Raw genomic sequence first — 25,907 nt, 5'->3', positions numbered from 1 at the left:
AGTGAGGCAACGGCGCCCCCTGCTGGAACAACTCGAAGGCGCTGGGAGGGGGTTCACCCCCGCCCCCCGCCCGAGACTCCCCACCCGGGTTTCGGGCTCCAGTGGTGCCCGGTGGGCTTTGAAAGTTGGCGCAGGGAGACTCAGTCCTCTTAAAGAATTGGGCGGGCGTCGAAGGGTTAAACAGGAGCCTTGAGCGCGAGGCTGGGGAGGGCAGAGGTCACAGCCAATCACTTGACACGAGCTCTTTATTAAGGCTCTTTCTCTGTCGCTCCGCTCCCCAGACCCCCGAGGGGATCGCAGTACGCGGCAGGGAGGGGAGGCGGGGACAGGGGCTCTGAGCCCCCGGCGCGCCGAGCTGCCACCTCCGGGTGGAGGGGAGCGGGGGCTCGGTGCCCGGGGAAGGGGAGGAGCAGGGTCTCAGGTGTCACCGTCCTGAGCCGTAAAACGGCGGAAGGAGCGGCCGCCCCTCGGCAAGCGGCTTTGAAGTGGGAGATCAAAGGAAGGGGGTAGGGCACGGTTGCACGCGGAGACCCAAGTGGGAGTGGGCGAGACCCTGAGGGAGGGGGCCGGGAGACAAACAGAAATGAAGTCAGGCAGGAGCTTCGGAGACAGGCCAGGAGGCCGCAGCCCGCCGACCGCAGAGGAGCGGGGTCGGGCGTGGGGAATACGGCACTCCCGAGCGAGCCGAGCCCGGGGGCGGTTCCGCGTGGAGGGACGCTGCGGCCCCGCTGCCCCCGGCGGACCGGTGCACGTGGTCCCGATGCCCTTAACGCACCCCCAGCCCCGCCACCCTCCCGGAGCTGTCCTTCCAGCTTCTTCCGAGGCGGGGAGAAAAATCCCCACATCTGGTCCCAGCCCTGGGTTCCTGCCCTGGCCCCGCCCTGCCAGCGTGGCCAAGGGTGGGGCAGAGGACCAGCTCTGCGAGATTCTGGGCCCTTTTCTTTAGAGCCCTGGAACAGTCTAGGAGGTTAGGGGCCTTAGTTGGGGAGGACCCCCGAGGAGGAGAGCCAGCAGAAAGGGGCTGGAGGATTTACCAACAGCTGGAGAACACACTGGAGGTCCAGCCTCTGTGCTGTAAAGAGGAAAACCTCTGAATAATGGGTGTGTAGGGAAAATAATGCAACTAGGGTGACTCTGGCACCGGAAGGATGGAGATTAGACTGTAGAAAGGGCTATTTGACGCCCCCCCCCCCTCAAGAACCAATAAAATGTCAATTCTGAAAAAGGAGCTGGAGGCTTCAACCTGGTTTTAGGGTTCCAGGTTTTGTGTAGGAGAGTTTAATTGCAGGGAGCGGGGTGGGGGTTGGCCTGGTCTTCGGCAAGTGAGGGGGCAGCGGGTGGAAGGGGTCTGGGAAGATGGAGAGACAAAAGCAGAGATGGAGGGAAGGGGTGGTCCCTGGGGGGTGCTTAGGACCTGGGGTTGAGGCACTGCTCCTCCCCCATCAACCGGCTGCAGCTTCGCTGTAGGTAAAGGGAGGGGGATTAGGCTTTGACAGTGAAATCAGGCTCCCAGCCAAAGGGATGAGGAGAGGCTGGGGGAGGGAACAGGGCAGACACCAGACTCCTGCTGCCTCTCCCTCCCTCTCACTGCCCCCTGCCTCTTCCATCCAGGCTGCCTGTCTGTCTCTGCTCCAACCTTCTTGAGCCCCTAGCCAGTCTCCTCCTCAGTAGGCATCTCTCCTACTGCAAAAAAAGAAGGGCTAGGGCTGACCCTCTCCTCCTCAAGCTTGTGACTAAGGATGTAGAAACCTCACCCAAAAGATGGTCACCAGGATGAGGGGTGCCTGGACCTACAGGAGCACAGAGGAGAGATGTGGTCTGGCTGAGGGAACTAGAGGGGCTGGAGGTGGGGGCTCCCTGGGTGGAGGCAGGCCAGCCTGGGCCCACTCCCCTCCCTTCACTTCCTCACTCCCCCCACCCCTACCCCCATCCCCGCCACTGGCCAGGCAGCCAGAATTACCAAAGAGACAGAAGTAAGACAAAGGGAAGTTGGGCTGGGAGGAGAATTTTTTCCAGATGTGAGTGTTTGTGGTTTGGCAGCTCTTGGCCTGAGCTCCAGCCCCTGCACCCCAACCCTGGCTGAGAGAGTTTGGGCAGAGGGTCCAGAGCATGGTGCTGAGCAGCCAGGCTAGAGGTTTCAGCCTCCAGCCGCCCTATTACCATAGGAGCATGGAGGCGCATGTGTAAGGGGTACTTAGGGAAAAATGCAGGGGAAGGGAGTTGGGGGGCATGAGGTTGGGGAGCAGTGGGATGAGAGGGCTGGGAGACTGGGAAAGGGGGCTAACACAGGAAGCTGGGGGAACCTGGGGGGCAAGGGATAGTGGCTAGAGCCCTGGAACCAGGTGATGGGGAGGAGCTTAGCCAGCATCAGTCACTCAGTCACAAACAACTGGCTTTAATTTCCCGCTGGGATCCATAAGTAGAAGGAATTTCCTAGTGTCGCTGGCCTTTTAATTATGACCAAATCTGCTGCAGATCTGCCTGGGGCAATGTGTTCCCCTTTCTAAGAGCCTGGGTCATGCCTCTCTTGGGGCTCCCCCAGGAATTTGGAGACTCAAGTTGGGGGGGGGGTGCCAGATTGGTGAGACAAGGTGGGGGAGCAGAGGTAGGATAGGGATGAGGAAGAAACAGACAAGCTAGAGTTAGGAAAGACACATTCTGGAGCTTTGTCCTCATTGCAGTGTGGCTATGTGGAAAGTGGCTAGTTTTGCAGAAGGAATGCAGATGGGCAGGCTCCTGAATGGTTGCAAGAGTGTGGGTGTGAGTGGATGTAGATGGGTGCACAATTGAGGGGTCTGGGGGCTTGGGAAGAGGAAGCTGCCCCACTTCTCTCCATCATTCCCTTGAGGCTGAGTGGGGGAGAGTGATGGAAAGAATGGGAGTGTTGTGAACCCCTCACCCTCACCCCCAACGGGGACAGGGAGATTCTCCAGCCAAATGCAGCACTTGTAGAAGGGCCTCACCCTGCGCAGTGTTATTGCATCTGCTGGATCAGAGAGTTTGTTGGCGGAGAGTCATGTAGAAATTAAACCCAGGTGGGGCTGGACACCTGGGTCTCTGCCATTTAGGGTAGGGGCCGCAAAGGAAGCAGGAATTCTATAGAGGGTGGGAAGGGGAAGAGTAGAAGAGAGGAGCTGGGTGTTCCCCTGGGCAGGACCGCTGTATCTCCTGGCCTCCCTGGGCCCTCAGGATTCCATGCAGCACCGAGCATAGACTTAAGCATCCTGCCTCCAGGTCTGCTCTAATCCTTGATATTGAAGGAAATGTTCTATTCGTGTGTCTCCCTGGGCTTAAGGATCCAGCCTTTTTCAAATCTGCTAAGACCCGGCTCTGGTCCGCCCCAAATGAAATTGCCATTGCAACAGGATAGATGCAAGACCAAAAAAAGAGCTTCCAGCAAGCTAAAGTGCAAGCTGGGAGTCAGAGAGTAGAAAGGAGGCAACTCATTCCCAGGAACATCTGGGCACAGGAGAGAAATCTTGGGAACTAGGGAAGGTGTGGTCAGAGAATCTGAATGATGGGGGAAGGGGCAGCCAGACTCAAAGGAAGGGTATGACAGCGGCCTCCGGAGCCAGCCCTGGGGCCCTGGCAAAGGGGGAGGCGGGTGGGGTCAGAAGCACAGCATGGGAGGAGGGAGCTGCCTGTGACAGGAGGGATCACAGTGAGGCCAGGGGGATCTGCAGGCACCCGGGCAGCCCGGCGGCTCCTCTGTTGTTTTTGGCTCTGCTACCTGGTCTCCAGCTCCAGCTGCCAACGCTCTCCTCAGGGCTGGGCTGGGTGCATGAGCCGGGCAGGCTGAGCAGTGGAGGGGGAAAGGAGGAGGTGGGGATGCACCGGCGGAAGACGTGTCGGGAGATCGAATCTCTGTCCCCTGAGAGGGGCCCCTGGCTCTGTTCTCCTCTGCAGGGGCAGGCGAAGAGGTGTGGGCAGTCACCGAAGAGCCTGGAAACGAGGCCTGGGCTCTTTGTTCGTCTGTTCCTCTGCCCTCCCTCCACCGCCCAGACTGCGCTTCTTGCCAGTCCACCGTGGTAGCTCAGTCCCTTCCCCCATGTAGGCCCCTGCTCCATTTTTTTATTTTTTCTTTTATTTATATTTTTCTTTTTATATTTTTTATTTATTTATTTTTTTCCCTGCTCCATTTTCTCTCCTACTGCAATTAAAACCACCACATTTGATTCCCCTTCCTCTAGAGCCTCCTTGCTTCTCAGAGAACCTCCAGGCTGAGGTGGGGATTCAGTGTGGCCGGGATTGTTGGCGGCAGCTGCCAATATCTGAAGCCACGTGGCCCTGGCCTTGACTCTGGCCAACTGTGGCCCCTTCCCCGCTCCGGAAGGAATCCCCCCAGGGCAGCACTACTGGACGAAGAAGACAGTCAGCCCTGTGACCTGCTGTTAAACTCTTCTTGGCTTTTACGATGCAGTGACTAGGGCCAGACCCCTCTGCCATTTCCACTCTCGCACTGGCCCCTTAACCCCTGGCAACCCAAGGCAGGAGGGAGAAGGCTGTAGCTATGACAAGCTTGGCAGAGTGGACCTTGGGTTTGCATGGCACCTGGGGACAGTGGCTAACCCTGGAAAAGATGAACAGCCTGAGGTCCAGCCCAAGACTTTTTCTGGGGATCTCAAGCCCCCTCCCAGATATCTCCTCTCCCACTCTCTGGGGATGAGAAATGGAAGAGCCAGAGCTCCACAGAACCCCTCTGTCCATTGAGGCGATCTGGAGTTTCTGGGGGAAGAAAGAAGTCGTCAGGGCTGCAGGCTGAGTCAGGGCTACATTCCTCCTCTGGCCCGAACTGCGGAAGGTGGGCACTGGGCCAGATAATCAGAACCTGAGATTGAAGAGGAAAGAAGTGGGGTGGGGGTGGGGGGAGAAGGGTGAGATCCCAGAGAAGAGACTGAGGGGGCCCTAGGTCTAGGCTTTGAGGTTCTGTATGGAGATAGAAAGAGGGTATTGGACCCACTGTCCCTGGGGTGCAGGGTAAGGGTGGCTGATGGATCAGATTCAGGAACATCGGCCAGCTTGGGGGGAGCACCTCTTCAAAACTCCTTAGCGTGCCCATTTCCCTCCTTCTCTAGCCCCCCAAATGCCGCTACTGTCTCCAGATAAGACCTGCGGCCCCCAGCCGGGCTCCTATGGAAGCTGGCTGTGCTAATGGTTCCAGGGAGGCGGCTGGAACCCCAGGACCTGGGTAATAAGGACCAGCTTCCCCAACCCCAGGGCCCTTCTTGCTGCAGACAAAGCCCAGGAGAGAGGGCGAGACTCCCCAGAGGTAGAATCAGAGCTGCAGGGGGATTTGTGCAGAATAAGGGTGGGCCCCAGGAGCCCAGATTCCTGTTCCCTGCCCCCATCCTCCCATCTTGAGCAGGCAGGGAATTAAGAAGGGATACAAGAGTTCAGAGTCTGGCCCCTTCACCAGGCTAGGGCCTGTCCTTCCAGTGACCCCACCAACCAACCCCTCCTTAGAGTAGGGCTGGAGACATGGGCGGGTAGGGGAGGCCCCAGACTGACCTAGCCCTAATGGCTTTCCCTGGGCAGCATGAACAAAATGGGAAAAAGATGTGTGAGGTGGGAAGCTCTGATTTCCTTTCCCCTGCGGGCGCCAGCTCTGGAAAATGTTAGCTGTCAAAGAGAGACTGTATAGTCCCCCTGCCTCCCTCAACGCAGTACCCCTTCACCCCTCACTATCCCCCAGCAACCCCTCCCACTGCCTGCCCAGATTCCCAGGGGGCACCAGGCTGGCTCGTGCCTGTGAATTTCAGTTCACTAGGCTGAGGACGCACACTGTCTGGATGAAGCCCCCATCGCTCCCTGCCTGTATCTTCTCCACCAACCTGGGAAAGACATCCAGGCAGGAGCTTTGGCACTTGGGGATCCTCAGGGACATGTCCCTGAGGGGTCAAAAGAGTCAGCAGATCCTGGATTTCACAATTGCCAACCTCCTCACCACGGTCTCACGCCTCTTGAATTCCAGCGCTCTGGGACTGTTGGCTACACATTTCCAGGTTTCCAGATGATCTGGATTTCTTGTTAGCCTTTCAGCTGAGCTTGCAGTAACTGGCATAGAGAGGGTGCCATCCTGAGTCAAGGACACACAGGGTGTGCCTTTCTCCCTGACTGGGGGCAGTGTGGTCTCTGTGGGCCAAGTCTCCTCTGATGAGCTCCCAGACCCCCTGGTACTAGGTTCCTAGGAGTCCCAGGGAATTGATTCCAAAGCTGGGAGGAGGCAGTTCCTGCCTTGGAGTGGAGAGTGGGCATGGGGGTGGCTTCTAACCTAGCAGGAAGGCAACAGAACACTCTACCCTTGCTCTAGCCCAGGCTTCTTTGATCAGACCCCAGATCCACCCTCCCAGCCTTTAGGAAAACTTCCCAGACCTACCCACTCTGCCAGCCCAGCCCAGCATCCCAGCCCCAGCCTGAGGCCTCCAGCTGCCAGGTTGGATTATCTGCCTTTGACTTCCCGTTGGTCATGGGCATGGGGTCCATCTCCTCCTCAGCTCTGAGGGCAGAGGCAGTCTGCCTTCTCCCTCCTTTGGTTATGGTTTGGATCCATCTCATGGAATCTTTCCAAAGAAGGGACTGAGTAGGATTTCACAAGATAGAAGGGAGTGAAGGACCTGGACTTTAGGTGAAACTGCCTCTGGTCTGGGGATGCCAGACAGTTTAGGTTCCTGGTGTTGCATTGGGACAGGAGGGTCAGGGTCACGGGCAAGGGCCCAACCCTCAGTGCCCAGGTCTGGGAGAAGAGTGGCTCTGAACCCACCACTGTGCAAGAACTTTCTCTGTGCTGCCTTGGGTCTGATTCTAAAGCTTGTTCTTAAACACTTCAGAATGGAATCTGGTTAAGCCTGGGAGAGGATTAAGATGTGCTTGTCTTTCCATGCCAAATTCTTAAAAATATCTTCTTTCTCTGCCTCTCCCTCCACCCCCACATCTCTCCAAATCCTATGCATTATATACACTCTTTCAAAGAAAGCACGGAGTTGATGGTATCCCTAAATAAGGCTAGGAACCTCACATATTAAAGAAAGAAACAAAACCAGCAAAGTCAGCACAGTGAAGCGGTAGGAGGTAGAGAGCAGAGCGGACAACAACCTGCGCAGCAATTCCCAGAGACCAGGGGCTGGGGTGGCCAGGGCTCACCAGGACCCCTCCCTCAGCTCAGCAGTGCCACCAGATGTCACTCACCCATTTAGTCACTGCCTGGAGGAGATGGCACAACCCTGACTGTCCACCCAGAAACGGTGGCAAACCTCCACCCCTGACCACACTTGGGTCCCCTACTGGTGAGGGTGCGTGTACTTCCTGTGCTATCTGGTGGGCTAGTATGTAGAGGAGCTTGGGTGAGAGTTGAAAGGCCAAAGATGCCAGTCTTGGCTTAAACATCCATTCAGCATCAACCTTGCACAAGAGATCGTCCATGTGTGCAAAGTTAAGCAGTTTCAGATAAGGCTACTTACCACCTCATTGGCCTCAACTCCCGTCATCTCTTGCCTAGATTACAGCAAGAACCTCTGCTTTGGTTTTCTGTCCCCACTCTCTTCCAGACACCACAGACAGGGAGAGTCCTTTAAATCCTGAGTCAGTTCACACCATTGTTCAAAACCCTGCACTGGGGCCCATTTCATGCAGATATTAAGTCCCAGTCCTTACAATGACCTACAAGGGTCTGTATTATGGGCCTATATCTCCCCCTGCTCGCTGACCCCCCAGCCCCTACCCCCTTCCCCTTGGCTTCCCCTGTTCCAGCCTTGCTGCTCCCTAAATATATCAAGCATTACTCCGCCTTTGCACTGATCTCTTTCTCTGGAATATTCTTCCCCCAGATATTTACTTGACTTGCTCCTTCACTTCTTTCAGGTCTTCTCAAATGTCACTTCCTGAAAGATGCCTTCTCTAAACAAACCATCTAAAATTTTGTGTACACATATATGCCTTATCCCCTTACTTTTCTTCGTATTACTCATCACCCCCACTACAAGGGAGGTCCGTGCAGAATTCACTGGCCTACAACAGCACCTGGTTTGTGCTCAGTAAATATTTCTTGAACAAATGGATGAAAAGTGAATGACTTCAGCCAAAAGCAATGACTACTGAAAAAAATATCTGTCTTTCATTAGTACACTTGTTCTTGATTTAATCATTTATTTGACTGTCCTCGAAGATTGAAGGCAGGAGAAGGGGACGACAGAGGATGAGATGGTTGGATGGCATCACCGACTCAATGGACATGAGTTTGGGTAAACTGTGGAAGTTGGTGATGGACAGGGAGGCCTGGCTTGCTGCGGTCCATGGGGTTGCAAAGAGTCGGACATGACTGACCGACTGAACTGAACTCATAGGGGCCTGAAAGAGGCGCTCTGATAAAAATCAGGTTTGAAGATGAGAGGGATACAGCCATTTGGGAGCCCACGCCCACTGGCTTGGAGAGTTCAGAACTCTTCATGCTTCTCCATGATGCCTCAGCTGTCCTCTTAGAAATCCTGACCCAGCTCATTAAATCACATGACCCAGCTCACCGTGTGTTTATTACATCTTCAACTCCTTGTTTCCGCCTCAGGTCCCTGACGATCTAGCTCAAGCTCCCCATCCTCCTGTTTCTAGTCCTGAGGCTGGGGAGTTCCCTGGTGGTCCAGTGGTTAAGACTCCGGGCTTCCACTGCAGGGCACATGGGTTCCATCCCTAATCACGGAACTAAGATCCCCGCACGATGCGTGGCACGCCCCCCCAACCTCTCCCCCCACTATGTATGTATATATATATATATATATATATGAAATCCTGTGGGCCCCTGGGGGCTTCCAGCACTTACTCAATGGATCAGCATCTCAGGTCCTTGACTCCACAGACTCCATCGACCTCATCTCCATCTCGGTTCAGGCACTCGCCTCAGGGACCACACACTGTCAGCTGTGAGCATTTAAACACTTCACTTCTCTGTTTGGGTTGCTGAATGATGCTAGGAGAAAAGTGTGACAAGCAGTCTGCAGGGGCCCTGCAAACTCCGTCTCTGACCTTCGTCAGGAACGCTGCGGTGGCTCAGAGGCCTTTCCTTGTATTCTGTCAGCTCACTCTCCTGTCTCCTTAGTGGCTGCTCCACACTATCTTTATTCTAAGTTTCTGTCCCTTGGCTTCCCCCTCATACTCAGCCGACTACTCTGCCTCCAATTTAATGAGCAAGCAAGGTCACCAGATCCTAATCACTTTATTCCACCATCATCCCAAGCCAGCTCTAAGAATTACCTTGCAGTCAAATGGTTAGGACTCTGCGCTCTTAACACCAAGGGCCTGGTTCAATCCCTGGTTAGGGGACTAGGACTGCACGAGCTGTCATGTGGCCAAAAAGCACCCAAGAAAACAAAACAAAAAGCCAACCATCTCCATCTGCCATCTGCCTTACCCTCTCCTCTTTCCTCTCTGACCCAGCAGACAAGGAATCCTGATTGCTGGCCAAGGCTAGGCTTGGCATCCCTCCCCTCTACTCTTCCAGGATCCACCACAGCTTAACTCACCTGCCCTTTCGCAGCCAAGTTACACTCTGCTGCCTTTGTCTATTGGCACCTTCAGACTTCACGCTCCTGCAGCAACCCTCATCTGCTTCTCTTCAGAGCCAAGAAAGAACAGCCCACAGTCACTCCTCTCCTTCCTTGCCTCCAGTTTATTCTCCAGCCCACCTCAGCTGAGCTTCTGCTGCCCTCTTCAGACATTGCTCAGATGAAGGGCACCAGATTGCTACAAAATAGACCCTCTTGATTGCTCTCAGCGGACTGGCTGTCCATGCTGTTAATGCTACCTCCTCCCCCCGGGGGGAGTCTCCTTAGCTGTCCTCTTACCTGATAGTCCTCTCTCAGGCCTCTCTTCCTCCAGCAGCTTATGAGGATGGGTACTTCCTGAGACTCTGATTTTGGCCTGCTCTTTATATACCTTTATATATAAAGGCTTCAGTCCAATCTAAGGCTTCTGTCTCACTGTTATACTCTTGTCTCTTACATTTTAGTTTCCAGCCCCAGATCTCATTTACTCTGCTAAACTCCAGTCTGGTACATCCAGCTGCTGGTTGGACATCTACACCTGGGTATCTTCAAGAAGCTCAAAGTCAACCCAATCAACACCCAAGTCATCTTCCTCAAAAACCTGCTCTCCTGCCCACCATACACTCTGTCTTGGTTAATGGCACCACTGCTGTCTATTTACTGTAGTTCAGAAATATCAAGGCAACCTTTAATCCCCTTGCTCTGATCTCTAAGTTTTATCGATTCTACCTCCTCAGTGATGCTCATATGCAGCTTCCCACTTCATTAATTCAGGACTACATCATTGCTCATCAGATTACTCAAACAGAAGAACTCACGTTCTGGCCCTACTCCAATCCTGCTTCCATTTGGCTGCCAGCATTGTTGTCCTAAAACCGAAATCTGATCACATCACTCCCCTATTTTAAATTCTTCAGTGACTCTAGACAGTACTTGCCAAAGGGCACTGATATTAGTTTACTGGTCTCTCTTCTTCAGATCACTGTAAGCAACTGGGGGCACATGCCATTTCTCTGTGCCTAGCACAATGCCTGGCACATAGCAAGTATTTAATAATAAACATTTGAGTGGCAGGATTCCAGCCTCATCAGATGCTGCCTGGCTGTGTTACCAACCAAGTCAGAGAGTGGTTAAGAGCTGAGGCTCCAGACAGACAGACCTGGCAGGTCTGAGTGCCAGCACTGCCAACTTTCAGCTATTTAGCCTAGGGAAGGTTTCTTACTTTTTGTCAGCCTCAGTTTCCTCAACTGTTCAATTGGAATACTACCGTCTCCCTTACAGAGAATAGGACCATGCTCCTAAAGGACTCAGCACAGTACCTGACACAGAGAAGCACTCAGTGGTTGCCATTATTATTATGAATGATAGCAACCACCAGCTAGACTTCAAAGTTAGAAAAGAATCCCAGGGTTTAAACGCTAGAACCACTGAGGCTCCCAAGAAGCAAACTGACTTACCAGCACAAATGGAGTAAGTGGCAAAATCAAAATTGATGCCTAGGATCTACACAGCAATAAAATGCTGTTCTGCTATCAACTGTTTGGTGGACTTGCCCTATGTTACGGAGTAAACCAAAGTGCACTGTGAACAATACACAGACTGTAATGCAGGATATTCATAAATGCACTTGGCATAGCGCACTTGCACACACGGGAATTTGTGTCTCTAAACTTGGACTTGGGCTAATGTGCCTTGGGGCAAGTTCATAATTATAGTACTGTTCACCTTTCCTACTGTCAGCTGTAATCATCTGTTAAACTAGGAATCAAATGATTCCTTGTTAAGAGTCTTGATTCAATCAGTTTTTTTTTTTTTTGGCTGTACCACATGGCTTGTGGGATCTTAGTTCCCTGACCTGGGATTGAACCTGGGCCCTCTACAGTGAGACTATGGAGTACTAACCACTGGATTCCCAAGGAATTCCCTCAATCAGTGGTTTTTAAGGGTGAGAGAATGGCAGCACTATGACCTGAAATTTCAAAATACACTTCCCCTTCCAAGAATCACTTTACTATATGAAATTTTAAAAGATCAGTATGTTTGGCAGGATATACTTCTCACACTCTTTTGCCCTTTATCATTCTCACCCGCAGAAGGGGGTTCAGCATTAGAAAATACCAAGACATGGAAACAGTATTATCACAAGAACATTTGTTTTATTGTGCATATGCTCCACTATAAAGGGCCTCAAACCTAAGGCAAACCAGGACTTGCTGATTGGTATTTAGGTAGCAATCTGCAATGGGGCTTATCTGTCATCAACTGGATGAAGCCTGCGAACAAAGGGGCAGAGAAAGAAGGGGATTAAAGTACAAGGATCCCCAGGCACCCTACAGGGTGAGTTGGGCTCTGACCAGGAAGTATGATATGAGAAAAGAGTAAGAAAAGAGTAAGAAAATGGTTGCAAGGTCCTCTGGTCTCCAGGTTCCTTTTGGTGAGCAAAAGTTCCCAATGCTGGACTGAGGGTGGCTGAGTGGGGGCGGGGGGGTGGGGGGTGAAGTAGAGCATAAAAGCCAACTGCAACTAGAGATTATCATACTAAGTGAAGTAAGTCAATAAGAGAAAGACAAATACCATATGGTATCACTTATATGTGGAATCTAAAATATGACACAAATGAACTTATCTGTGAAACAGAAACAGACTCACAGAGAACAGATATGTGGTTGCCAAGGAGGGAGGTGGGGAGGGATGGATTGGGAGTGTGGGGTTAGCAGATGCAAACTATTCTATATAGAATGAACAAACAAGGTCCTACTATATAGCACAGGGAGCTATATTCAACATATGATAAATCACAATGGAAAACAACATGAAAAAGACTATATGATTGTTAGGTATAACTGAGTCACTTTGTTGTACATCAGAAACAATATTGTAAATCAACAGTATACGTCATAAAATAAATTACAAAGCCAGGTACCCTAAAGCCTGAACTCAAAGGAGAATTTTCCACTTAGTTTCCAGTTTCCTGATTGCAATGTAATTAAGACTCACCTTCATTTCAATTAAGACTTGTAACCCCAGTTTTTGGTGTGGCCTTCCTACATTATTCCCACTTAGAGGTGTGTGAGAACGCCTAGCGCCTCTTTGTGAAGTGTCATGGACATTGCTTATGTTGGGTTCAACAGGAACCAACTTGCTCAGAGCTGAACAGCTGCCCGTTCAAGCAGATGCCGCAGTGCAGGACACAGCAGCAAGACCACGTCCGAGGTCTCATCTGGCTGCAGCAAATTCCCTTCTCGAGGCAGCCACACTGTGACTCTGGCCTCTGGAGCCAAAATAGCCACTCAAGAGGGCATGAGTCTCGGTGTATACACGGAGTCTGCATTCTCTCAAGACAGAGCGCAGACAGTGATCCCAGCCACAAGGTCAGACCTGTGACTCACTTTCCCAACATCAGGGTGTGTACCACCAAGGAAGAGCTGGCAGGAGCAACCAGGCTGGCGTCACCGAGCACCTTCTCCCCTGCTGCATCCCTCCCACACGCCCACTCTGAGTCACCCTCCTGGTCACATACCCTGTGTGAGGGTGTTTGCGAGGCTTGAAGTGTCATTTTAGGTGTGCGTGTTGATTAGTGGTAGGGACGAGAAGGCAGCAGAGCACATGGGTTACATACAAAGGCTTGGTTAGCGCTTCTTGATGACTTCCAGCAAACCAGGGTCCATTCAGTGTCATCCACAGAGACCCTAACCCCCCTAGCAGAATTACAGCTCTAAGGAGTCTGTGACACAGTTATTTAAAGTGAAGTTATAAAGAAAACACCACACAACTGTTTTTCCTTTATAAAAAAATTTATCAAGGGAATAATTTGTGTTTTCAGAGCCTTGGTTTAGCAAAGTAAAAGACTAAAATTCATTGAAACACTTTATAATTCTTCTTTAACCTAGCAAGCAGGGTTTAAATTAAATAAATTTCTCTATCACTTTAGGAGACTGCTTTCCTAAATCAGAAAAACTGATTTCCAAGTCTTCTCTTACCTCTACTGCCCATAACCCTAAGGAGAACTAAACCTCACCAGGAATGGCTCCTCTGGAATTCAAGGTGGAAAGAGCAGGTGGATATATCCCAACACAAACCAGATGTAGACTCTGAGCAGAAAGCAGAGTCTGAGAAATGCATTGTGATCACACAAATTATCATCCAAAAGGATACTTCTGAGAGTGAAAGAGGGTGCTGTTAATTGCTTGAAAGGAAAGGCATAAAATGAGACACATGACCACCCGGGTGATAAGGCAGTTTGGGAAAAGACATTTCCCGGTTTGCCGTGCCCTTTGAAAGTCAAAAGACTTTCCCAGAAGCAAAGCACCTTGAAACACATGGTTAGCACCATTTAAGAGGTAAACGGCCTAGGGCCGGGTTCTGACATGGAGGCATCCTCCTTCCATGGAACGGTTAACCAGACACACAACAGAACACCTGAAATGAAATTTCAATGGATGTTAAGTCTGGGGTGTAGCCTCCCTCTCCCCAGAAACCCTAGCTTCCAAAGGTGTGGGGCTGATGGAGCTGTCCATTGGCCCGCTGCCCTGCTCTCCCGGGCGTGATGCTGTTTCTGCCTGCCCGCATCACCAGTGTCCCCACTGGTACTAGTCTTTAGGGGGATTCTGGGCCAGGTGTTGTTCCCATTCAACTTCAACCAACTTGTACAGCTCCATGGTGGCCTGAGCATCTTCCACTGAGGAATGTCCGCTTTTCCCAGCCTGAACAAGGGAGGAAGAAAAGATCATGAGGCTATAAGAGACCAGATCATGAGGCTACAAGAGACTGTTTCCTCCCTTCCCAACTGGTTCTCTCCAACCTCAATGATGCTGCTGCTTCTGCAGTTAGCAGGCGACAAAGGCAGACCTCTGGTGGGGCCCCACTCATCTAATTTCAGGGGTCCAACTCCTATACTACTGTCTGCCTCAGCCCTTTCTGTGCCCACAAGTACACACCATGTTGTTCTACACTCTTCTGGAAAAGCAGAACAGACCAGATCATAGACAGACCTTCTGAGTCTTCCATCTTCCCTAGTTCCTTAAGTAATCTATGAATGACATGTGTCTATACCCTCATGCCAGGCAGACCACTCCCTCTTTGACTGTCAAACATATGAAATACATAAGAGGCCCTTGAAGCCACTATCTGGTAATTTAGGCCACCACAACTACCTACTTCCCACTTTTCTTACTTAGGGCTTTAGCCCCACTTTCAGGCTTGTTTCCTTTTTCAAGTACCCTGTGGAACACTCTGGGAGGTAGGAAACAAGAACTATTATCCCTAAGTAGAGACAGACCTCTCTGCCCAAAGCTCTTCCCATCAGAGCATCTCCCCTTGGATCGCTCTACAATCAGAGGAATCTGAGTGTCAGAGCCTGGAGACAGGCAGCAGGCGGGCCTTTCCTGTCCAAGCCAGGGGTCTGGCAGCATTTGGGGAGACGCTACCTGGATGTCCCGGTTCAACAGCTTCTTGGTGAGACTCTTCAGAGACATGGTGGCATTCTCTGGGCAGTCAGCCTTACGGTTGAGGAGGGGGATATGAGAGGTGTCTCGGGTAAGGGACTTGGGATGAATGTACTGAAGGGCTTTGAAGTCGTTGTGGATGGCATGCCCCACCACTATCTTCCCTGTAAGAATCTTCAAGATCTGAAACAGACATGGAAGAGGAGGTGGTGAGGAGCATGATTCATAGATGCAGTCTCTGCATTTTAAAAGCCCAACATAGCTGTAAGTCTTTCTAGGCTCTTTTCACCACTTGCTCACCTGCCTCATCCTCGAAATGCCTTCTCCCACAAGTTTTCTTTCACCTGAAATCCATCTCCTCTCCCCGAAGTAAAAGTAAGCATTTCTTATGCTGTAACCCTGTTTGGATGTACCTAGCCAGTGGTTCCTTATCGTTGCATTAATTTCTACCTCAATGTGATGTTCATGTAATTACCTAGTTCAGTCCTGGCTTGATACCTGAGGTTCTTTAACCATGATAATTGTTACAGTGGCCTTAGATACAGGCTGGGACAAATACTGTAAAGATGGGCTTCAGGGAGGTAATGGAAGCCCCAAATTATATGCAAATTGATATGCATATGTTTCTGTGTTTGTTTTTTGGGAGGGAATTGATGGCTTTCATCAGACTCTCAGAGGGCCTACAAGCTATAAAAAATTAAAAATTGGGAATTAAGAATCGGCAGTCCAGTGGTTAGGACTCAGCACTCTCCCTGCCAGGGGGACCAGGTTTGATCCCTGGTTCCAGAACAAAGATCTCACAAGCCTCGAGGTATGCCCCACCCCCTAAAAAAGAAAAAGACACACTTCCAATGAGGACAACTAAAGAATATGCCATGAACTCTGAGGGCCATTACCAAAATGGGGTTCCAAACAGATTGCGAAAGAGTTAACAGGCCTGGAATCAATGCTTGGCCTCCCAATGGGACCCCTTGGAAGGGTACAGACTCATCTGAATGTACCTTATTCTCACACCCCAGCTTGGGCAGTGATTTTTATGATGAAAACCAGATATAGTCTAATCAATTTGGTATTTAGTTGCCCCTACAGTTTACTGACCACTAACACCTTTACTTCGCATTAATTTCAACACACAGCCTTCATTAAAGCTAAGTGGATGTGCTGTTTCAGACCCACCCTATCTCCTGACTCTCCTGAGCCTCTGCTCAGCTATGCCCCTGAGGGTGCACAGGATGTTCTTCAACTCTTCATGTCCTTTCTAAAATCCAGTTGTTCTACCTCTGATGAAATTCCTCCAACTGACTGCTCTGGCATATGAGAAATTACTGGAACAGTGTGTCTAGACAAGACAAGGAACGTGGAGCTGAAATTACAAAGTGGACCAAGGGTGCCCTCTGGAGGCCTTCCAAGACCAGCAGGCTCCTTTCCCCTTCCCCTCTATTAGCTCATCCTCCTTTCCTGTTCATTCAGCGTGCCTCCAGTTTTCAGCATAGAGCTTACAGTGGCTAAGATTGCTCAGTGAATGAGATGAGAACCCCAACATATCAGCCCTGTGTCTTTTACCCCCTTCATTGCAGGCTGCCTGTTCCAGTTATCCACCAACTTTCCACACTGCCACGGGCCACTTCCTGCTCGGGAAGCGCTCTCCACCTCTGTTCTCAACCCTAGCCCCACCTCTACAAGGTATTCTCAGATTGAGCCCTTTCCCCCTGGCACTCATGCCTGCTACTCTGTCCATCACAGGTTGCTCTTTTTCTAGCAGAGTCCCAATTATTCAGATGAGGATTCCACTTGGGATCTAAAACAGATCTAATACAGTTTATTACATCAGCTACTTGTAAGTTTCCAGGTTCTTACCACTCTTCATCCCAAAAGAAAAGCTTTCTTTTATCTGCTACTCCATACACTCCAACCCTCCCTCCACAATCCTTTGGGGCCTTCCCAGAGTGATATCCTGTGCTGAAAAATGATTTGGACTTTGCCCGTCTGCTTCGATGCTACCACCATCCCTCATGCCTCTTACCTGGTTCCGAGCAATCTTGAAGGGTGTAGCATTTACCATGTGCTGCTTCCGGATGCCACTCCATCTGGTGCGGTAGTCCACAATGTGGCAGGGGGGGAGGATGTACTCATCATAAAGCACATCTCCATCGTAGCTGACAATGCTACATCGAGCCAAGGAACTGACATGCCCCTTGGGTCCAGTACCCACCATCTCACAGTCAATTGCCACCATCTTCCCTGGTATCTTCTGGGATGCCCCAGAGTATTTACTCTCTGAATGTGTTTGGGTGGAGTTCTGTGGGCCATTCTTAGGTGGAGGATTCTTCTGGGAGCCCTTCTTCTGGGGGTGAGTTGGGTGGCTCTTAATCTTTGGTAGGGCGCTCTGGAACTCCCCCAGCAAATCTACTTTAGCCACAACAGAACCAGCCTTCTGTGAAGGTGCAGGGGTCAGCCAAGGCACTGCAGTTTTCTTGTCCAGGGACTGCTCTGACCCACTGCTGGAGGCAGCTGTTGTCTTCTTCTTTGGAAGGGGAGCGGCCTTCCAAGTGCCATCTACCCTGGGAGCTTCCCCTTTCTTTGAAGGTTCTGAGTGCAACTTAGGCACCTTGCTAGGGGGCTGCTTCTTCTTATTGAGGAAGCCTTTCCGTTCCAAGAGTCGCCGCTTCTTGACAAATTTTCGGTGCTTGGCATTTCCCTCTAATGCCTTTTTGGGGGGAGGCTCGCCAAAATCCAGATTGAGGAGTAAGGTAGACATCACTGGATGTTGAGAGAACAGTTGGGAAGAACAGCTTACAGATGAGAGAAGGATAGAAGACTCATCTGCTGAATCCCACAGACCAGCATCTAGAGGTTTGCAGCATACCCTAGGGAAGAGAGTGATCCTGATAACAGAGCCCATAGACTTGGGAATCAATAAGACCCATCTTTGCAGGACTTAAGAGAGAGGAAAGACATCAGAGTAACCTCTCAAATGTTAAATGACAGAAGGAGAACTTCATTCTGAACCAGGAAGCCTGGATTCTAGAAAGCTCCACAATTCACCAGCTGTATGGTATTAGGAAGGCCATGTCTCCTCTCTAGATCTCAGTCTCATTTGTAAACTTAGGGGGCCATAGGGCCAACTAGCTGTAACTGCGATCTACAACGCCAGAATAGGTGAACTCCATCATCTGCCTAGGGAGGGAACGTCTAACTATGCTCAAAGGCAGTGACAGGTTTGGCAAAGTTGACCTCTGGATTACCCTAGCATCCCCACGCGGATCCCACGAGTAGAGATACAAATTCAGGCACTCATCTCCCTCGTTTCCAGGTGGGGGAAATCTCCACATGCATCTCACTCAAATCTTTGTCTCACGAAAGGACTTTTGACAACACACATTGGGAGGGGAAGGAACCGAGTCTAAGGGACTGCACACTTCTGCCATCCACGCCGCGGAGCCAGCCTCGCACGCTCACTCACCTACCTCCTAGATGGGCCCGCTAAGACCGGAAGCGCCAGGAGCCGGATGCGGAAATTGGCGCGCGTCGGCGATGCCCGGGCCGGCAGGCCCGCGGGTTGGAACGCGCCGGAGGCCGGCGCCCGCGTACCCGCACGGCCCCTGCCTCCGGGAGCGAGGCCAGGGATTCTGAGTGTGTGGGCAGCGGCAGTGGCGGCGGAGGAGGGGGCGGTGTGGGTGGGGGCGGGGGCGGGATGCGCTCCCCGGCCCCTCTAGCCCCGTGGAGGTACAACTCGAAGGTGTGGGGAAGCCGTGACAAACGGGAACTGCAACGCGCCTGACACCCCACCCCGGCCTCACTTCCGGAGAGGAGAGAAGTGTACGGGAAGGGGCGGGATCTGGAGGCGGGACCTGGAACATGGCCCGCCCCTATTCGTGAGCTGGGCACTGCGCCACGCCTCTATGGCGTCACTGCGCTGGCACCCCCGCCCCGCTAGTCTCAGACGTAGACACCTTGCGGCAGTGGGACGCCGCGACCTGTGACGTCAGGAGCGCGCCTGAAGTCTTCAACCCCAGCCTGGAATCCCGGAAAGGCAACATCGGGGACCAGATTCCCAACATTTTTTCTTCTGAGACCACCCGAAGTGCTGAACCCGACCGGGATCCCGGACCCGCGTGGTCCTAACCCTGGTTCTCTCCTCATTGCTTTCTCGCTCCCCGCGCCACCGTCTGGGCCCCGGAATGCCCGGGGTCTCCGCCCGGCGCCTCTCTCACGAAGAGAGGAGACAGCTAGCGGTGAACCTCACCCGGGTCGTGACGCTCTACCGTTCCATCCTGGACGCCTACATCATCGTGAGGCCACAGGGATGTGGGTGGGGTGCTCCTGGTTGTGTGATTGGCTACCTAGCCACGACTAGGGGAGAATCTGGAGAGTTAGCGTCTGATCTTTTTTTCTAATAGGTTTTTTCAGTCTTTTGTCTGTACAAGAAGGGGTTAAAGCTGGGCAAAACGCCCGATTCTTTTTTTTCCCTGATTACCTAAATATTAATATTTCTAGCATCTAGGGTGTTTTTCTAACTTTCTGGTGTCCAGAGTAATAAAGCGCATGGACATTTGAGCCATGCTGCTGCGGCAGTGTTGAACTATCCCAGGAACATGTGAGCTGTTTTCAAGAACACACATGTTCGTTCATTCAGGTTTTGAATAAATTCCTGGTTTTTCCGTGTAATGGACAGTTCCAACTTGGAAGTTGACAGAATCCGACTAGAATCCCGCCTTCCCTATCGTGTTAACATTAGGCATAAAAAAAAAAAATTCCTCCTAGCCCCAGGTCCTCAGCTGCAAAATGGATCCCGTTTTGAAGGATCATTGTGAAGAATAAATGAGATGATGTATAAATGCCACCAGCATCCACTGAATTATTCACTTCCCAAACCCAGAAGCCATCCTTGATTGAGCTTTTTCTGATTCAGCTCTTTCAACAAGTCTGTGGATTCAACCTCCAGAATAGATACCAAATTCACCCATGTGTCTCCATTGACACTGATACCACCCTAGGCCAAGCCAACATCATCTCTCTTCTGGTCTACTTCCTAACTGATTTCTGTATTTGCTTCCTCCCTTCCATACCCAGTTCTTCACAAAACAGGCAGACTGTTCTAAAAATGTAAATCGGATCATGACATTTCTGGCTTCCTAGGTACTCTGGGATTTCCCAGGTGGCGCTAGTGGTAAAGAATTTGCCTGCCAATGCAGGAGACCCAAGAGACATGGGTTCAATTCCTGGGTTGACAAGATCCCCTGGAGTAGGAAATGGCAACCCATTCCAGTATTCTTGCCTGGATCCTAAGTATAGGTAGTGGTAACTACAATTACCTACAAGCTCCCTTTTAAACTGGATCACATTTCATTCTCTCCCACATTCACTATACTACATCTACACTGGCCTGATCAGGGCCTTTGCACTTACTGATCTGCCTGGAATGTTTTTTCTCAATAGAAAGGCAATTGAGTAGGGTGGTTAAGAGCAAAACTCTAGGGTTGAATTGGTTTCAGATTCCAGCTGTACTACTTACTCGCTTCTTGACTTGGACAGATTAATGAAATGCATTAACATATATAAAATGTTTCAGACAGTATCTGGCATATTAAAAATATTCTGTGTTTGCTACTACCTGAATTTTTAAAAGTTGAGATAAAATTGACATGTAACATTTTAGTTTTAGGTGTGTAACGTAATGATTCCTATTTGTATATATTATGAAATAATTGTTGTTCAGTGGCTAAGTTATGTCTGACTCTTTGTGACCCCATGGACTGCAGCACACCAGGCTTCCCTGTCCACCACTGTCTCCCAGAGTTTGTTCAAATTCATGTGTTGACTCAGTGATGCTATCTAACCATCTCTTGCATCAGTTAATATCCATCACTGTACATAGTTAATTTTTTTCTTATGATGAGAACTTTTAAGATCTACTCTCAGCAACTTTCAGACATACAATAGAGTATTATTTACAACAGTCACCATACTGGACATCTCCATGACATTTACATTGTAACTAGACATTTTTGACCCTCCTCACCTATTTTACTTACCCCCACCCCTGCCTCTGGGCAACCAATGCAAGCAGTGTTTCACTTCTGCTGTATTACTCTAAGAGTACACTCTCAAACTCTCCATTATGTTACTGTCTCATTTGTGTTTTATTGTCTGCGTGGCACTTGATGTTACTTGAAATAATTTCTTTCAATGTAAACTCTGCAATGCAGGGATCTTGTCTGTCTGTTTCATTGTTTGTATCCCCTGAGCTTAGGACAGAACTTGATGCCTAAGCAAAGCTCCAGAATTTGGGTTGAACAAATAAATGAATAAAAATACATTCTGCCAGGGAAGCCCTGGTGGTCCAGTGGTTAGTGGCGTTTTCACTGCAGAGAGCCCAGGTTGGGCCCCTGGTCAGGGAACTAGGATCCCACATGTCACATGTGGTGTCCAAAAATAAAAACAAAAACAAACATTTTGGCATATATAATGTCTGGCATCTATGGTGTCTGGCGCATGTAACAGTAGGTTACTAGATGGTAACATACTAATAGTGTGTTAGTCACTGCTGTGTTAAGGAGGCAGGTGCAAAGCCACCATACACGCCCCTAAGTTCAGTTGAGTGGAGGACACGCATATAAATAAGAGGGACATTTCTAAAAGAAGTGTGTCCAGAATGCAGTTTGGGTCAGGAAGGAGGGGAAGGTTAGAGCAGACTTCAGAGAAGTAACTCCCAACGAGGAGAGGTTCCTGCTAGTAGCTGGTGGCCATGTGTTGTATGGGTAGGGAAGAATGGGAGGGGAAGTAGCCTGTTGATTGCTTCTCCCTTTCCCCTACAGGAATTTTTCACAGACAACCTGTGGGGCACACTCCCTTGCTCGTGGCAGGAAGCACTGGATGGACTGAACCCGCCACAGCTGGCCACGCTGCTGCTGGGGATGCCCAGAGAAGGGGAAGTGGCCAGGTATGGGCAAGAGGGACCCTGTGCTGGGGGACTCGGAGCCGAGCCCTGCAGGGAGCCATTGCTCAGTCTCACAAGGGCTTCCTGGGTTGTAAGCTGGCACACTCAGGATGCAATGGGACTATTCACAGGGGGCCTGGGCGGGCTATCTCAGGTACAGGTCGGTGTGGCCACTCACCCTGCTGGCCCTGAAGTCCACAGCCTATGCCCTGGCCTTTACCCGGACGCCTGGGTTTCAGACCCCCTCAGAGTTCCTGGAGAATCCCAGCCAGAGTTCCCGGCTGACAGCTCCATTCCGGAAACATGTCAGGCCCAAGAAACAGCATGAGATTCGGAGGCTGGGAGAGGTGAGGAGATGGCTGGGGTACAGGTGGTATCTGGGGGCCTTGGGGACTCCTTAAGCCTAGGGGTTACTAAGGTTTTGGGCACCTTTTATCACCTATAGGACCAGAGGCCCTAGAAGGTCCCTTCCTTGGCAAGTATACTATAATCCTATCTTCATCCTTTTGCTGGGTTGGTTGGTGGCTATAGTTGAATCACTGTCTTATTCTTGTTCTGATAATCTTCACAATCTGCTCATGGCGTCACAGCAGGGCTCTTGTTCTGTGGGGACTGAATCACTGTCCTGAGAGGAGCAAAGACAGTAGCCTGAGCCAGGGGGTCAGCACACCCTATTTAGGTCTCCATGTCTCTTGTCTCCTCCATGGCACCCCCTACCCATCTTCCCCTGCCATCCTTAGCTCCTCTCCGCTCTCATTATGAGTGTTTGTCCTGGGAGCCAACACCCAATGGCCAGGGGACCTTTGTTCCCTCTCCTTTCAGTTGGTGAAGAAGCTGAGTGACCTCACAGGCTGCACCCAGGTTGTGGATGTAGGCTCAGGCCAGGTGAGCCAGACTCATAATAATCTGCTTTTGTTTTTTGTGTTTTTTTTTTTTTTTGTCATGGGGATAGAACAACTAGAAGGCGGGTTATCAGGCCACATGCCCAGAGGGGCAGGTAATAAGGAGCGCAGGAAGTAAGCTGCGCAGAATTTAAGCCTCTGGGGGCCTGGTACCCAAGTGTCCAAACCATAGGTAGGCGTGGGGACTGTGTAGGGGGCCCTGAACAGGGCTCTTTACCCCCCTTCTCTTGACTCCAGGGCCATCTCTCCCGCTTCATGTCCCTGGGGCTGGGGCTGACGGTAAAGAGCATTGAAGGGGATCAGAGACTGGTGGAGAGAGCCCAGCGCCTAGACCAGGAGCTCCTACAGACTCTGGAGAAAGAGGAGAAGAGGAACCCAAAGGTAGACCAGCCCTTCCTGCAGCCAGGACCATGAGAGCAGGATCGACTTGGCTGAAACTAGGCACCAAGGCTGAATTCTCTCTTTTAAGTGTCTCAGCTCGAGATGGTGTCTGTTTCTGCTACCTCTTTCCCAAGATCCCTCCTTCACCAAAGCCTCATCTTAAAGGCACTTTCTAGTTAAAAAGTGCTTTCTACACTGCTTTCTTCCTTCTCACAGCCACCTGTACAAAGTGGTCAATCAGGTATCAGCCTCATTACAAATGAGGAAGCTGGGACTCAGAGCTGAAAAGATTTGCAGTTAGTAATGACAGACGCAGAATCTATCCCATTTCCTCTGCCCCAGTTGCTTTCCCACCTTCCTCCTTGGGAAGGACCTCAGGACAGATCCCTTCCTGTGGCCTGAGGTGGCGTGAGGACAGGAAACAGACCTCCCGTCTGCCTCTGTTCTACCTCCACAGGTGGTCCACACTGGCCCTCGTCACCCCCCACACCACGTGGTTAGGTGGGTAGACCCCACGGCCCTGTGCGAGGAGCTCCTGCTTCCACTGGAGACCTCACCTCAGAGCGGGGCCCGCCTGCTGCTGACGGGCCTCCACGCCTGCGGGGACCTGAGTGTCGCCTTGCTGAGGCACTTCTCCCGCTGCCCCGAGGTGGTGGCCCTGGCTTCAGTGGGCTGCTGCTACATGAAGCTGAGTGACCCTGGCGGCTACCCACTCAGTCAGTGGGTGGCTGGGCTGCCCGGCTGTGAACTGCCCTACAGGCTTCGGGAGGGGGCCTGCCACGCCCTGGAGGAATATGCTGAGCGGCTACAAAAAGCAGGCCCCAGCCTCCGAACCCACTGCTACCGCGCGGCACTGGAGACCGTCATCCGGTGTGCCCAGCCTGAGCTCCGGCGGCCAGGCGTGCAGGGCATTCCCAGGGTCCACGAGCTCAAGATTGAAGAGTGAGGCTGGGGGCCTGGGGGGGTGAGACGGGGGGCATCACCTACTGGGGGTATGATTCCCCTCCCACCCTCACTTGTTAGCGTGTCCTAAAGAAAATCTAGATGTGCTGGGTTGGGGGAGGGGGTAGTGACTGAGTTCTGAGACAGCTTCACATTTTCTTTAAAAGGTAGCTGTCACTCTTTTATCAAATTTTTGAAATGATAAAAATATGGCTAAATAATTGGACATGTGTGCGCGCTAAGTCGCCTCATGTCTGACTTTTTGCAACGCTATGGACTGTAGCCCACCAGGCTCCTGTCCATGGGATTCTCCAGGCAAGAATACTGGAGTGGGTTGCCATGCCTTCCTTCAGGGGATCTTCCTGACTCAGGGATTGAACCCCACGTCTCTTAGTCTCCTGCACTGGCAGGCGGGTTCTTTACCACTAGCGCCACCTGGGAAGCCCAAATAATTGGACAGGTTTGTCTAAAAATAAATTTTTGGATTGATTTGCTATTGAACGGACAGTTCACAGCCAGAAAACTCTGTAAATAAAAACGCATCTTAAGGGACTTCTTTGGTGTTCCAGTGGCTTCTATGTAGGGGCCCCAGGTTCGATCCCTGGTCAGGAAACTAGATCCCACATGCCACAACCCAGACCCAGCACAGCCAAATAAATATATACTTTTAAATGCCCTTAAGGTAGAAAAGCAGAGCTGGAATTGAATTAGAAACGGACAGTTTGAATGGAGGAGTGACTTTCTAAGCTGAGTGCTGTCTGTCACCGACCCCACAGATATGTGCAGCGGGGGCTACAGCGGGTGGGGCTGGACCCCCACCTGCCACTGAATGTGGCTGCCCTTCGAGCTCACCAAGCCCAGGAGAACCGTGTGGTGGCCTTCTTCAGCCTAGCCTTGCTGCTGGCCCCACTGGTGGAGACTCTGATTCTACTGGACCGGCTGCTCTACCTTCAGGAGCAGGGTGAGGGGGGCCGCACCAGGGACCCAGGACTAGAGGGGCTAGAGCTCTAGGGGTCTCCTTCAGGTCCCCGCCCCTACACCTGCTGGGACTTGGCCCATCACCATGGTGATTCTAGGGCCAGCAGCTGTTTCAGCATCAGACAGGGGGAGGGTGGGCCTGTTCATGCAAATTCCTGCTGAATCTGGATGCCTATCACCATAGGATAGGTGATACATCCCCGAGGTGCATCTTAAGCCAGCATCCCTACTATGTGCTGAGGCTTGCCTCCTCCCAAGTCAGCATCTCGGGCACTCATGTTCCTGGTAGAAAGCGGGGTTTCCTTAGATCCTCCTGGGCCTCTCCTATGTGGAGAGGAGCTGTGTGTACAAGTTAGGCAGGAAGTGGCTACGAGTTTGTTTCATTTCTCTCCTGAGGAGCCCTGCTTTTCTCACAGGCTTCCACGCTGAGCTCCTACCCATCTTCAGTCCCGAACTCTCTCCAAGAAACCTGGTTCTGGTGGCCACCAAAGGGCCTCTAGGTGAGGCCTTCTCTCTTCTGGAGACTGAAGACAGCTGACACAGACAGAGGAAGGGCGCATCTCAGACCCCATCTGAAACTGCCAGGCACCACGCTGGGAGGCAGTCTTCGCCTCCTCAGCCAGAGAACCAGCATCCTGCATCCTCCCTGGCATCTGGGTTCCTTACAAACCAGCGTCATACCCTTTCTCTCCCTCTGTATGTTATATAATGTTATGCAGAAGTTTATTTTCAACTTATTAAAAAACTGAAATCTGTACTTGTCTACCATTTTATTAGGTATAAAGGACAG

At 51.3% G+C, this 25,907-nt stretch overlaps 2 protein-coding genes across 6 annotated transcripts; one reads left to right on the top strand and one right to left on the bottom strand.

The window, feature by feature from the left end:
* Window positions 1-13,305: 13,305 nt before the first annotated feature.
* Window positions 13,306-18,581, bottom strand: ISG20L2 (interferon stimulated exonuclease gene 20 like 2). 3 transcript variants are annotated; one of them, XM_065901847.1, is made up of 4 exons: window positions 18,442-18,581; window positions 16,998-17,841; window positions 14,957-15,157; window positions 13,306-14,233 (listed from the first exon to the last, which is right to left on the bottom strand). In XM_065901847.1, exons 2-4 carry the CDS (start codon window positions 17,730-17,732, stop codon window positions 14,120-14,122), a joined length of 1,050 nt encoding a protein of 349 aa, XP_065757919.1. In that variant the 5' UTR covers window positions 17,733-17,841; window positions 18,442-18,581; the 3' UTR covers window positions 13,306-14,119. The 3 variants fall into 3 exon arrangements, with proteins under 3 accessions (XP_065757919.1, XP_065757928.1, XP_065757910.1); XM_065901856.1 differs by having other exon boundaries at window positions 18,438-18,579; XM_065901838.1 differs by lacking the exon at window positions 18,442-18,581 and having other exon boundaries at window positions 16,998-18,429.
* Window positions 18,582-18,672: 91 nt separating this feature from the next.
* On the top strand, window positions 18,673-25,872 carry METTL25B (methyltransferase like 25B). Of its 3 annotated transcripts, XM_065901809.1 has the most exons (8): window positions 18,676-19,266; window positions 21,793-21,917; window positions 22,069-22,261; window positions 22,737-22,799; window positions 23,054-23,197; window positions 23,655-24,139; window positions 24,916-25,100; window positions 25,534-25,872. In XM_065901809.1, the coding sequence occupies exons 1-8, from the start codon at window positions 19,156-19,158 to the stop codon at window positions 25,653-25,655; spliced, it is 1,428 nt and encodes a 475-aa protein (XP_065757881.1). In that variant the 5' UTR covers window positions 18,676-19,155; the 3' UTR covers window positions 25,656-25,872. The 3 variants fall into 3 exon arrangements, with proteins under 3 accessions (XP_065757897.1, XP_065757888.1, XP_065757881.1); XM_065901816.1 differs by lacking the exon at window positions 22,737-22,799 and having other exon boundaries at window positions 18,675-19,266; XM_065901825.1 differs by lacking the exons at window positions 22,737-22,799; window positions 23,054-23,197 and having other exon boundaries at window positions 18,673-19,266.
* Window positions 25,873-25,907: the final 35 nt, after the last annotated feature.

Source organism: Muntiacus reevesi, chromosome 1, assembly GCF_963930625.1.
Source record: "Muntiacus reevesi chromosome 1, mMunRee1.1, whole genome shotgun sequence".
Classification (NCBI taxonomy): domain Eukaryota; kingdom Metazoa; phylum Chordata; class Mammalia; order Artiodactyla; family Cervidae; genus Muntiacus; species Muntiacus reevesi.
This window is presented reverse-complemented; position numbering and strand designations above follow the sequence as displayed.

Coding starts and splice junctions, on each gene's coding strand:
- ISG20L2 (XM_065901838.1), bottom strand. CDS start 17,876: ATGGGCTCTGTTATCAGGATCACTCTCTTCCCTAGGGTATGCTGCAAA. Junction 15,158..16,997: donor TCAAGATTGCTCGGAACCAG/GTAAGAGGCATG, acceptor TGTCTGTTTCAG/ATCTTGAAGATTCTTACAGG. Junction 14,234..14,956: donor TGTTGAACCGGGACATCCAG/GTAGCGTCTCCC, acceptor TCCCTTGTTCAG/GCTGGGAAAAGCGGACATTC.
- METTL25B (XM_065901809.1), top strand. CDS start 19,156: ATGCCCGGGGTCTCCGCCCGGCGCCTCTCTCACGAAGAGAGGAGACAG. Junction 21,918..22,068: donor AGAGAAGGGGAAGTGGCCAG/GTATGGGCAAGA, acceptor GGGCTATCTCAG/GTACAGGTCGGTGTGGCCAC. Junction 22,262..22,736: donor AGATTCGGAGGCTGGGAGAG/GTGAGGAGATGG, acceptor CTCTCCTTTCAG/TTGGTGAAGAAGCTGAGTGA.